Source organism: Vicugna pacos, chromosome 10 (genome assembly GCF_048564905.1).
Source record: "Vicugna pacos chromosome 10, VicPac4, whole genome shotgun sequence".
Taxonomy (NCBI): Eukaryota; Metazoa; Chordata; class Mammalia; order Artiodactyla; family Camelidae; genus Vicugna; species Vicugna pacos.
Genome location: NC_132996.1, coordinates 36,848,146 through 36,861,866, shown reverse-complemented (window position 1 = coordinate 36,861,866; position 13,721 = coordinate 36,848,146). Strand labels below are relative to the sequence as shown.

Here is a 13,721-nt window from a genome sequence, read left to right as displayed (position 1 = left end):
CCCCCTTTATCTCTGTTAGTAATTCTTGTATGTACTTAGGTGCTCCTATATTGGGTGCATATATATTAACGAGTGTAATATCTTCATCTTGTATCACTCCTTTAATCATTATAAAATGTCCTTCTTTATCTTTCTTTATGGCCTTTGCTTTAAAGTCTATTTTGTCTGAAATCAGTACTGCAACACCTGCTTTTTTGGCTTTTCCATTTGCATGGAATATCCTTTTCCATCCTTTCACTCTCAATCTATATGTATCCTTCTCCCTAAAGTGGGTCTCTTGTATGCACATATTGAAGGTTCTTGCTTTATTATCCAGTCTGCCACTCTATGTCTTTTGACTGGAGCATTTAGTCCATTAACATTTACAGTAATTAATGATAGATGTGTGTTTATTGCCATTTTGAACTTATCTTTGCAGTTGAATTGGTATATCCTCTTTGTTCCTTTCTTCTTCCTTTTGTGGTTTGGTAATTTTCCTTTGTATTATCATGGATTTTATTTAATTTTTGTGACTCCCTTGTAAATTTTTGACTTGTGGTTACCCTTTTTTGTAAATCTATTAACCCATTACTATAACTGTTTTTATTAAACTGATAGTAACATGATCTCAAACCCATCCTGCTGTTAAGAAAATTTAAAAAAGAAAGAAAAAAAATATTCTATATTTCCCTGCCTCCCTCTCCCACTCTCAGTGATTTGTATGTTTTCTTTATTTGTAATTCATGAGTTATCACCTTTCCAGTTGTGAATTTCTCATTTCTGTAGCATCCTGCTGCTTTTCTATTTAGAATAGCCCTTTCAATATTTCTTTTAGTGTGGGTTTAGTGTTGCTAAACTCCTGCAGCTTTTTTTTGTCTGTGAAACTCTATATTTCTCCTTCTATCCTAAAGGATAGCCTTGCTGGATAAAGTATCCTAGGCTGCATCTTTTTTTCATTCAGGGCTTTGAATATATCTTGCCACTCCCTTCTGGCCTGTAGTGTTTGTGTAGAGAAATCAGCTGAGAGCCTTATGGGGGTTCCCTTGTAATTAACTCTTTGCTTTTCTCTTGCTGCCTTTAGAATCATTTCTTTAGCCTTGACTCTGGCCATCTTGATTATGATATGTCTTGGTGTGGGTCTATTTGGATTCTTCCTGTTTGGGACCCTCTGAGCTTCCTGTACTTGTATATCTGATTCCTTCTTTAAGTTTGGGAAGTTTTCAGTCATGATTTCTTCAAAAACCTTTTCAATCCCCTTTGATCCTTCTTCCCCTTCTGGGACCCCTATTATGCGAAGATTCGGATGCTTTATATTATCCCATAGGTCCCTTATGCTATTATCATTATTTTTTATTTGCTTATCTTGTAGTTCTTCTGAATGGGTGCTTTCTATTGCCCTGTCTTCTAGATCACTAACTCGTTTCTCTGCATTAACTAGTCGGCTTTGCACAGCTATTAGATCATTCCTCATCTCTGTCAATGAGTTTACCCATTCTACTTGGCTCTTCTTTATAGCTTCAATTTCATTTTTGACATATTTTATATCTCTAAACACTATCTCTTTTAATTCCTTCAGCAATTTGATCACTCCTTTTTTGAAATCTTGATCTAGTAGGCTATCGATGTCTATTTCATTGATCTTTCTTTCAGGGGATTCCTCTTGTTCTTTTAATTGGGAAAGGTTTCTCTGCTTCTTCATCTTGCTCATACCTCTCTGGCACTGTGGTTTATGGAGTATCAGTTGTCTATTTTGGATCTTAAGGATTTTATCTATCTAATGCCTATTTAGGAATGGAACTTAGGAAAAAAAAAAAGAAGAAAAAAGAAAAGAGAGAGAAAGATTTTTAAAAGAAAGGAGAAAGAGGGTTTGAAAACAGTGTATAATGAATAATAGAAGAGCGAGTTGAAGCAGAGTATTAATCGGGTTGAGATGTCCTTTTAAAACCTTTAAAAAAAAAAGGGGGGTGGGGAGATGAATATATGTGTTTGAAGCCTGTGTCTAATCAGTAACAGGACATCAAAACCCAAGAGAAATAGAAATGAATTAAGAAGTAAAAATTAAGAGAGTAATTGAAAATAGAACAGGTAAAAACAGATTTAAAAAAAAAAGGGGGTTGTCGGTGTTCACCTGGAGTCTGTGTGTTTTTAATGTGAAGTCTTTCTGTCTTCGTCCTGTTTTGGAAGCTCAGCTTGTTTTCAGAGGCCCTCCGTTGGCGCCCGCTTCTGTGCTGCTCCCAGCACCTGTCGGCAAGCAGATCGCGCCTCCTCCTAACACAGGGTCAGATGCAGCTCTCCTCTGCTGCGGGCGGGCGGGTCACTGCCCCTCTGGATGCCGCAGTCAGATGTTGCAGACTGGCCAGGTAGGAGGGCGGGTCATGCCCCCTCCCAGCACCTCGGTCAGGGGCTGTGTTCCTGCCCGACAGGCGGGGGGCCGCTCTCCCTCTACCAGCGCCACCGGTAGCTCCGCTGCTCTGTGCGGCTGCGCGCTCCACCCTGGTCGGCGCTCTGCGGGTGGGCTCGGGGAAGACCGAGGGACAGCCTCGTCCCTGCTCCGAGCCAAGACCCAGCTCCTTGTTTGTCTTTGTGGAGCAAGTTCTCTGAGGGACCAGGATGGAAGGATCCTATCTGCCCCAGGCTGTCGGCCCGTCTCAGTCTGGCCTTTGAGGCTGCTAAGCCCTTCGGTGAGGTTGCATGTTTCGCCCCTGCCCCCTCCTGGGTGCTAAGAGCCGGAGAATATGGCGGCTGTGCCTGAGCCCCACCTCTCTTCCCCTGAAAAGTTTCCGCGGGTTTTCAGAGATGGGGGTATGCACCCTTCCCCCAAGAGCACATCAACCTTGCTGTTTTATGGAGGGTCCAGGTTGTTCTGTCCTGTACACCCACAGCCACGGCGCCCAGCCCCTTGCAGTCCCCCGGGGCTGCCTCCGTGCAGCCGCCCCCATCCTCCGCCCGGCTTGTGCAGCCTGGCCCTGCCCGCCGCTGCCGGCCCACGTCTCAGGCTGGGTGCCCGCGGGGGGGGGGACGGGGACGGGGGACGGGACACGCTCTGTGCCCGTTTAACTTAGTTCTGTCAGACAAGGGCTGCTCTGTACAGATCCGAGCCTCGGAGGCTCCCCCTCCGTCCCGCTGGCCTCTCAGTTGGAGAGGGGAGACCCAGCGAGCAAGCGCCAGTCCTCCTTTGCCGCTCCCTCCCCGCGGGACCCGTCCCGCGCTGCTTTGCCTTTTGTTCTTTCTTTTTTCCTTTTCTCCTACCAGATTTTTGGCGTCTTTATCTTTTGAAGAGGGCGATGTTCCGTCGGAGTTCCACAGGTGCTCTGGTTGGCTGAGTGGGTCTGTAGATGTGGGTCTTGGTGTATTTGTGGGAGAGGGTGACTTACAAGCGTCCTTCTACTCCGCCATCTTGCCTCTTCTCAGAGGTCATCTTTCTAGCTTTGAGAACTGGTATTTTTCTTTTATCATTTATTGAGATTTGTATGATCCATCATATTTCTCTTTTTGACATGACATCCAGAATAAAAATGTAGGACCAAATTTAATATCCTATCACAGTATCTGTGTTAGTATACTTGGTTAATGTGTTGTCCTTGCTTTTGTTATTGTACGTTTTCTTTTTCTATTTTACTTGTGTATAGTATGCATATCTTTAATTATAAGCCATCTGAAATTTTTTTGTACAAGTCATTACTGAATGAATAAGTGAATGAGTAACTAATAGTTATTTGAAGTAAAACCTCTTTTTTTCTGAAATTACCAGTGTGTGTCATGTCTTATCCTGTATTGGTCGGCATCTGCAGACGTCCTTATCAGACTATTCTTAGCTTTTAAATTAAGAAAACTAGCATCCCATAAGCTGACACCTGTTTTAAAAAATCTATTTAAAAGCAGATGTCCCTGAAGTCAGTTGAAACCTAAATGTTTTCTTCCCCAGGTCTGTCATGCTAATCCATCAGAAAGGGCTCGTTTCATCCGCTGCATCTATAATTTACTACAGTCATCTAGCCCTGCTGTAAAATATGAAGCCGCTGGAACACTAGTGACACTCTCTAGTGCACCTACTGCAATCAAGGTACTGCTTGTTTCTTTTGATATCAGTTAGATGATAGATACACAGTTTTATCACTTAGGATTTAGTGACATTGCAATTTACTGTTGGTTATGTGGCATTACATGGTATAGAAATAACAACTACAAATTTTAGAAAATTACTTGATTCCTTACATAGTCTGACTTTCCTTCTTGCTTCCTTCCTACTTCCATACTTATATATGTAGAGAGTAAGAGAGACAGAGAGAGAATAGCAATATTTTTAATTTCTGGAGAATGATACTGGTATTTTGAAGAACTCTCCCCATACTTTAATTACATTAAAAACTGGATATGCGAAAATGGATGCTAGATCCTAAATGATGGATCCTAAAAAGGTTCCAGTGAATATTTCCAGCAATGGAATATTTCTCTTTTTTCATTTACTCTGTCAAGACTATGTAAGGAACCCCTCCTGTATTCAGAGAATGAATTGTTGTAGAAATCCAGATTGTATAAATAGGAATGTATACTGCTTTAGCCACCAATACTTTAAAAATTATTTTTTAACTTTTTATTTTGAAATAATTTTAGACTTAACAGAAAAATTGCAAAAATAGGACCAAGTTCCCATTACCCTTCACTCAGCTTCCCATAATATTCGTGTCTTGCATGACACTTGTATGGTTGTCAAAACAAGAAATTATCTTTGGAACAATGTTATTTGAATACACTTTATTTGGATTTCACCAGTTTCCCCACCAATACTCATTTTCTGTCCCAGGATATAACGTAGGATGCCATGTAACACTTAGTTGTCGTATGTTAGTATCCTCCAGTCTGTGAGAGTTCCTCAGCCTTTCCTTGTTTTTCATGACATTGACATGTTTGAAGAGTACTGGGTCAGTTTATAAAATACCACCCAATTTTTATTTGTCTGGTGTTATCTCCTAATTATATTAAGGTTTGCGTTTTGGGGGAAAATACCACAGAAGTGATGCACCCATCTCAGTGTATCATATCAAGGAGTACATGATGTTGATATATCTTGTTATTGGTGATGTTAACCTTGCTCATTTGATTAAGGTGGTGTCTGCCAGATTTCACCAGTGTTGAGTTAGCATCTCTCAGTGGCTCTCCCCTACAGCAGTTATTACTGTGGTATTCTAACGGTGATTTTCTGTTTTTGTCAGTCTACATTTATTATTTGGAGTTTTTCCACAAGGAAGAGCTGTCCCTTCTTCCCCCCGTCTTCCCTCCCTACGTCTCTCCTTTTCCCTCTTTTCTTCCTTTCCTTCTTTCTTTATGTCAGTATGGATATTTTATTCTATGGGTTATAATCCAATATTGTTATTTATTTTGTTGATCAAATTGTTTCAGCTTTGTTCATTGGGAGCTCTTTTCAGGTTTGTTCCTTTGTCCTCTGCTTTTAATGACTCAAGGTCATCTTTATAGTCTTGATTTTTCTGTGCTGTAATGTGGGTGTGTTACAGTTTGCACCTAAACTAAAAGATGCTCAATAGCTGTAACTGTTTGGGATTCCCTATCTGCTTATTTCTGCCTTGTTCCTTAGGTTCAACCCTTAATTTTTGGCTGTTAATAAGTATTTCTGCCTGTAACAGCTCTTTTCACCCTTTTAATTTGTAATACTTGTAATTTTTTGTAACCTTGAAAAAATAATGTAATTTGTTAGAACTTAAGAAATAGACACATTGCTCTGAGAAAAATGCATAAACTTTTAGTGTAGGAGTAGTGAATCTATTTTGGGTGCTTGGGGGCTTTTTTTTCTTATTTTCAGATTCTATATTTAAGATAGGTGAATGTGTTCTTAAAACCTGTTTCTTTTGTTATATAGGCTGCCGCTCAGTGTTACATTGATTTAATTATTAAGGAGAGTGACAACAATGTAAAGCTCATAGTTCTGGATCGATTGATAGAATTAAAGGAACATCCTGCTCATGAGCGAGTACTACAGGTAAATGTTACCTGAAAGAAAGAAATCCTAAATAAAATCTTTTCCAAGTTGAGATGATTCCAAAGCCTTATCATCTTGGTTAGCGTAAGTGCTCGGGAAACTGGGCAGTTTAAATTTTGGTCAACTGAGGGATAACTCTTGAAGCACTATAGCCTTTTCAGGTATTGTCTTTGTTATAAAAAATATTTATAACAGGAATTAATATGTTATCTTTTATCTTTTTTATTTGTATTGCGTTTGGTGTTCTTAGCAATAGAGATATATTTGTTTTAATTTAAATATAATTTACATTTCTTGAAAAATAATTATACCAACTGAGAATAAAAGATGATTAAATTCTAGAAAATTATCAGCATACCTATTTAATCTATGAGAATAATGATTGTTGTAAATAAAGCCCCATGATAGCTAAATTCAGTGCTGATCCTGGATCAGAATTACAACAAAAATTTTGCTAAAAGGACATTATTGGAACAATTGGAGAAATGTGAATATAGACTCTGTATTAGTAGTATTGTTATCAGTGTTAAGTTCTCTGAATTTGATAGTTTTACTGTGGTTATATAGGAAATGTTTCTTATTACTGAGAGACATACACTAAAACATTTAGGAGTAGAGAGTGTATGATAAAGCAAACGTGGTAAAATATTAACAACTGGTGAGCATAAGTGAAGTTTACACAGGAGTTCATTCTTAAAATCTTTAGAACATTTTTATCAGAGAAATCTTTAAAAAATAGAAAATCTTAAAGAAGTAAAATAATTTGTTTTGCTATATTTAAAAATACTTGCCATGGATTTTCTTTAAGTATGCATCTTTAAAATATTAGTTTCCTGCAGAGCCAAAATAATATTATCATACTTAACAAGTCTGTTAATAATTTCTTACTATTATCCAATTTTCCTAAATGTCTCCAAAATGCCCTTTTTGTTTGGTTTGTCCAATTCATGACTTTACAGCATTTCTGGTTATAATGTATGTGATTGTGATGCATGGTTCGTTAAACCTCTTAATTTGAGCAGTGTATTTTTTTCATGGCTCTGACTTGTTTGAGACCAAACCAATTACTTGATCTGCTTCTGGATGTGTCTGGTTCCTTTTTTGTGGTGTCATTTAGCTTGTTCCTCTGACTTTTGTATTTCCTACAAACTGTAAGTTTAAGCTAAAGCTTGATAGTGTCAAAGTAAACATTTTTAGTTTGAATGCATCATAAGTGATATAGACTTCATATTTTATTACACCAAGGAGACCCAAATTATCTGGTTCTTCCACCAATAGTGATTTTATTATTAATCAAAGAATTAAGGTTGTGATCGACAGAACCGTCCATTCCACAGTTAAGATTTTCTTCTTGTGACCAGAAATACTAATGTAATTTTTTTCTTTTTTCCAGGATCTGGTTATGGACATCCTAAGAGTACTGAGCACACCAGACTTAGAAGTACGCAAGAAAACTCTGCAGTTAGCACTGGATCTTGTCTCTTCTAGGAATGTTGAAGAGGTAAAACAAAACTCTGAGAGCACTTTGTAAGCTGTCAAGCCAACCATGATGTAATTCTCACTTACTTTTAATTTGTTCTATAGCTGGTTATTGTCCTGAAGAAGGAAGTGATTAAAACAAATAATGTGTCAGAGCATGAAGATACTGACAAATATAGACAACTCCTTGTGCGAACACTGCATTCCTGTTCTGTTCGATTTCCAGATATGGCTGCAAATGTTATTCCTGTGGTATGTAATTTTGATGATCTTAATTCTGAAATCCACCCCTACACCCCCCCAAAAATTCTGGTTATTCAACAGTTAAACTCTGGAAATCTCAACTGTCTGGAGTCAGTGAGTCCTTAAGCCCAGAAGGATAAGGGCTCTGACTTCTTTCTCTTACATCTTTACCAAAAAAATAAACAAACAAAAACATAGAGGCAAAAATACCTCTGTATATTATTATAATTAACATTTATTACAATTACCTAAAGTAAAATTACCTTTACCTTTACTCTGTATATAGGTCATTCAGTATGGCAAATAAGTATTTCTTTAAAATAGTTTTACATCTTAAACATTGAAGGATTTAGTTATAGGAAAAAATTAACCTACTTAGAATATTTTGCTTTCTGTCATTGCTAGATAAATGAGGTATGTTGTGGTAATTTGAAATTTTACCTTTAAGCTCTGAATGTTCTCAAAAAAGATCTTACTTTTAGTTGCAACTTAGGTGTATACAGTTAATTTATTTTGAATTGTGGATTTCCAGCCTCTGTTTTATCATGTGTTTTGTAATAAACTTCACTGCACATAAACTGAAAAGCCATCATGACTTTGTTTACATAATGGTACTTGTCTCTCAGCTTACATTTTGTTACGTATTTGAAAAGTATTGATTACATTCTTTGTAAACTTGTTTAATGTACTTATTAAACCTTAGATAATTTCCTTTCTGAAAATATGTAATTGTTATCTTTTTTTCTTTTAGTTAATGGAATTTCTCAGTGACAGTAATGAAGCAGCAGCTGCTGATGTCTTGGAGTTTGTTCGCGAAGCCATTCAGCGCTTTGATAACCTGAGAATGCTTATTGTTGAGAAGATGCTTGAAGTCTTTCATGCTATCAAATCTGTAAAGTACGTTTAAAATCTGTTTAAATGTAAAGTCAAGTAAGCATTTTACCAATTTCTGTCTTTAAGGGTCAGTTGATAGAAAACGTAAAGAAGGAGAGATGACTCAAGACAGTCAAGCCAAAATAAGACAAACTAAACATATCAGTAAACATCATGTCACCTCCACTGTCACCCTCAGTTAACCCATAATCTTTGGGCAAAAAAAAAAAAAATTTTGGTGGGTGTGATTTAGCTAGGCTTATTTCCTCTAAAACACTATGAATCCTACAGTGAATAAGGGAGATATTTTTAAAAGGTACGGCTTTTGGGATGTCTTTATTATTTACTGAGGTGCAGGATTGAAAGTGCAACGTAAATCTGAGTTACGTGTTTCCTTCCAGATAGTCTTTGTTAGTCATAAAGGACTGTTGCATCCAAGTTTTGCTTCATTTAAATCATCTGATAGACTCATAATAGACTTGTATTATGTCTGCCTATATAGAAAAGAAGGGACTACAAAATTGGTTTTATGACATGAAAATTACTGATATTTATGAAAGTGAGAAAGATTTGCTTCCTTTTTGGAAGAAAAAATCAAAGTTTAGCTTTTGGCAGCTATAATCTCTTAAAGCTTCAGTTTCTAGAATTTTTTTTGAATAAATTTAATGAAAGTATCAGAGAAAAGATCACTGAAGACTTTATTAAGTTTAACATTTTAAAATAGAGAATTGTTGCTTGCTTTATGTTTTTGGTTTTTTTGTTACTGATCCTTTGCACTCCTTCCTTGTTTATTGTTCTGTTGAGCATCTTGCCTCTTTTCAGTGAATTACTTTTTATACTAAAATAATACCTTTTTCATAGTGGTAAGTGATAAAAATCAAATTTACCTTAAACTTTGACCTAAATGGAAGGTAACACCTTTCTGGGAAGCATTTTGTTGTTTTATTTTTACCACTCGGTTTACCAGTTGTAGAATGTTCCTAAAACTGATGGCTAAGAATACTTATTTTTCTTTAAATCCTTGTGATATCTGGAGAGAATCAAAGAAACTTAGTGTCTCTGTTATATTCTTTCTTAGTATTTCATCCATAGTCCCTTAGAACTGCAGAATCTTGTTTTCTTACATAAGCTTAAATTCACATAGAAAGATCTCTGCCTCAAAATTTATTGGCAGAATGTATTTCAGAACTTGTATTCTTGAAAAGGAATATGAAAACAAGTATACTGTATATGTATGACTCCATACATCAGAAATTGACAATATTGTAAAAATTGACTATATCTCAATAAAAAAGAATGCAAAAAAAGAAAAACAAAAACAGCTTGTATTCTTGCCTTAGGATTTACCGAGGCGCGTTATGGATCCTGGGAGAATACTGTAGTACCAAGGAAGACATTCAAAGTGTGATGACTGAGGTTCGCAGGTCCCTTGGGGAGGTATGTTATTCTTTAGTAAATGCTATTTTATACGGTGATTTTTACTTTAGTAAATCTGACTTTTATGCGATGATTTGCTTTTGTGTTTTTATTTAGTTGTGCTTGGGCTAAAGAACACAAAAAATTTTAATTACCCAGATAATTAAGCCTGTGGGCAATGGAAAATTAGGGAAGTTGCCCTCCCCTGCATTGAGCAATAACACCTGTTCTTTTTTCTGTATTATTTACCTTTCTGGGTAAGATTTTGTTTGAACAAAAGATTCTGTGTTTAAAAAAAAAGAAAAAGACTTATAAAACTCTGCTTTATCCTTTGTGTTAGGGAAAAAGAGTGCATATATTATAAGAACAGGGCTAACTTAGAATATGTATTTATGTACTAAAACTGACAGTATTTCCTCATCCAAAAGATCATATGGTAGAATAGAAAGAACAGTGTTTGTTAGGAAAACTGGGTTCCAGTCTTGCTTCTTCCAGTAATTTGCTCTGGAATCTTGGATATAAGTTCCTTAACCTGAATGGACATCAGGTTCTTCATGTATAAAATAAAGGAATTGATAGATGATGACTCTTAGTAATGATAGGTGAAGACTCTTAGAGCTCTTAAGTTACATGGTAGAGTGGTACTGAGGAATAAGTACAAAGTACCCATATGGTGTAAAAAAGGAGTAGTTGATGAAATTATAAGGTACAAACAAGTCAAATTTATTTCATTTTATAGAAGAATGGGTGCTGTTTTGAGTTAGTATTTCAAGGGAAGGGACAAAGAAGAGGAATAAGCTTTAGTGAGTAACTGCTTAGTGTTAGTCACTGTCCTAAGCATTTTCCTATTAAGTAACTTGTGTGGAAAGAATTAAGATTTCAGTTTAGGAGATTAAGAAACTGAGGGTCAAAGTAACTAAATTAATTTGCCCAGAACCATACAACTAGTAAGTGGCATGCAACTTCAAAACCTCTGTTATTCTCACTACATTATCCTGGGAAGGAAAGAAAATTGAAAGCAGAGTCCCAAGTTGCAAAAATCCCATTGGGGGAATGCCTTCTCTATAGAAATGATTGAATATTAAAATATGTTTTGCTTGCTATTGATATTATTACTAAATTGATGTTTCTGATGGATTTTTAGATCCCAATTGTAGAGTCAGAAATTAAAAAAGAAGCTGGTGAATTAAAACCTGAAGAAGAAATAACTGTGGGGCCAGTTCAGAAATTGGTAACTGAGATGGGCACCTATGCAACTCAGAGTGCTCTTAGCAGTTCTAGGCCCACCAAGAAAGAGGAAGAAAGGTAATTTGCAGCACTTGTGACCTACCAAGCTATGTTTCTTTTATTATTACACCTATGTATAAAACAGTCAAATGATTTCTGATTCGTTTGCTCTTTTGACCAAAATGGAAATCTTTGCCATTTAAGATACTTGAAAGGAGAACAATGTTTAAGTTCTTTCTCCCAGAAATTGTGTGCATGGTTTTAATCCTCTGCTCCTTATAACTGTTCTCATCGAAATAACTGTTCTGTTTAAACTAAAAATATTTTACTCACGTGGAAAATGCTAAGTGAAGGTAACTGGTATTTGAATTTTGTTGCCTGTTAGCGTTTGGAAAACATATTTTGAAGATTTTCCACTTCTAATTGATGAAATAAAATTTTGATGTTTTCTTCCTTATTTTGCTCTCCAATTTTATAGAGAAGATGATGAAAGATTTTAATGGTTAGTTACTATGTGCTAGGCATTGTGCTAAATAGTTTATCTTATATAGTTTTTGGCAATATGCTGTTGAGATAGAGTATACTATTTTCCCCATTTTATAGAAGAGGAATTTGAGGCTTACAGAGGTTTGCGACTTACCCAAAGGGGACAGAATAAATAAATAGAAACACTAGATTTCAATGTAGCTCATTGGTTTTCATATGAAACCATTTTTTTCTTTTCTATTCAGTTAGCTCTTGTATTATTTGAAGATAGATTTTTTAAAGCCATTTTTTTTAACCCTTTTTCATTCTGCAAGCTAAAGAGGGAACTAATTTTGAGATCCTTATCACTGAAGGGTGGCAGTGAGAGTATTAAATAGGCTTACTTGAGTCATTTGTACAAAAGCTACATGCTGCTTAGGAAATTGGTGGTTTTCATTTTCCTTGGCTTTGCAGACCTCCCCTGAGAGGATTCCTTCTGGATGGAGATTTCTTTGTTGCTGCCTCCCTTGCCACAACTCTGACCAAGATTGCCTTGCGCTACGTAGCTTTGGTTCAGGAGAAGAAAAAGCAAAATGTAAGGTCATTTATTCTACATTCACCCAATAAATGAATATTGAGTGCCTGATATATGCATTGAACAGTGAGGGACTCAAAAGTGAATGCTGAAGTTCCTGTAATGAAAAAGCGTATGATTTAATGGTGGAAATGTACACAGCAATATAGTGTAATATATGTATATATATATAATGTAATGATTGTAAAATTGACAGAGTAATACAATAACAATACCTTGTAATTAGTTCAATGGAAGAGATACAAGAGTTTATGAAGCAATTTCTGTTTACTGGGATAAGTCAAGGCCCTGTGCAGGAAAGGCCTCTCCCACTCCAGCATCTTCATCCTGTCAGTCATTGTCTGTTTTATACCAGAAATGCCTCTGAAATGTATTCCCATTTCTGCAGTTTATACCTCATCAAAGCTTCTGACCATTCTGACTATATGCTCATTTATAATAATGTACTTTCATTCCACCCTACCCCATTACCATCCTTTGTGTGTTGTCCTACATTATATTTCTACATGTCATGTTATCAACCCTGTGATACATCATTATTATTTTTGCCTTAAATAGTTAATTATCTTATATATATGCACCATTTTCTCCCCTTTTCTTATTTATGTAGTGTCTGGACTCAGGGAGGGAGGGGACATACTTAGCCAGTTGTAAAAAGTTGAGAGTTGGGAACAAGGCAGAGTTCAATTGCGTTCCTACCTTCCTGGGTGCCTTTTTTTTTTTTCATATTTTTCTTCGTGGTAAAATATGTGTAACATAAAATTTACCATTTTAACCCTTTTTAGGTGTATAGTTCAGTGTCATTAAGTACATTCAAATTGTTGTGCAGCCATTACCACTATCCATCTCCAGAACTTTTTCATCATCCTAAACTGAAACTGTACCCAGTAAACAGTAACTCCCCATACTCCCTCACCCAGCCCCTGGAAACCACCAGTCTTCGTTTCTGCCTCTATAAATTTGCCTATTCCGTATGCCTTCTCTAAGTGGAAGCCTATAATATTTGTCCTTTTGTGACTGGCTTATTTCACGTAGCATAATGTCTTCAAGGTTCATTCCTATGTAGCACTGTCAGAATTATTTTTTTAACTATAATATTCTATTTTTGTTTATCCGTTATAGTCACTTTCTTTTAAAGATCTTTTTAATGAGAAATACAGATATATTTACCCACATATTTACCATTTATGTTGTTTCTCATTCCTTTGTGTAAATTCAGATTTCTATCTGATTTTCTTTTCTGCCTGAAGAACTTGATCATTCTTATAATGCAGGTCTGCTGAGGATGAATTCTCTCAGCTTTCATTTGCCTTGAAAAATCTTTACTTTCATTTAAAAAAAAAACTCTCTGGTAGAATTGTGAATATTTTTATTTTATTTTTGTTCATATGTTTTTCACATTGCTAAAATGAGGAGTGATGTAATAAAAATTAAGGAGAAAAAAATCAC

General features: G+C 36.1%; 1 protein-coding gene across 2 annotated transcripts in view; it reads left to right on the top strand.

The window, feature by feature from the left end:
* Nucleotides 1–13,721, top strand: part of COPB1 (COPI coat complex subunit beta 1) — a 45,330-nt gene that overhangs the window by 15,698 nt on the left and 15,911 nt on the right. For both annotated transcript variants that reach the window (XM_072969557.1, XM_031681170.2), the window contains exons 7-14: nt 3,905–4,042; nt 5,855–5,974; nt 7,368–7,475; nt 7,559–7,705; nt 8,448–8,593; nt 9,910–10,006; nt 11,130–11,290; nt 12,152–12,272. In XM_072969557.1, the coding sequence (XP_072825658.1) occupies nt 3,905–4,042; nt 5,855–5,974; nt 7,368–7,475; nt 7,559–7,705; nt 8,448–8,593; nt 9,910–10,006; nt 11,130–11,290; nt 12,152–12,272 (1,038 nt within the window). The remainder of the gene's footprint in view (nt 1–3,904; nt 4,043–5,854; nt 5,975–7,367; nt 7,476–7,558; nt 7,706–8,447; nt 8,594–9,909; nt 10,007–11,129; nt 11,291–12,151; nt 12,273–13,721) is intronic.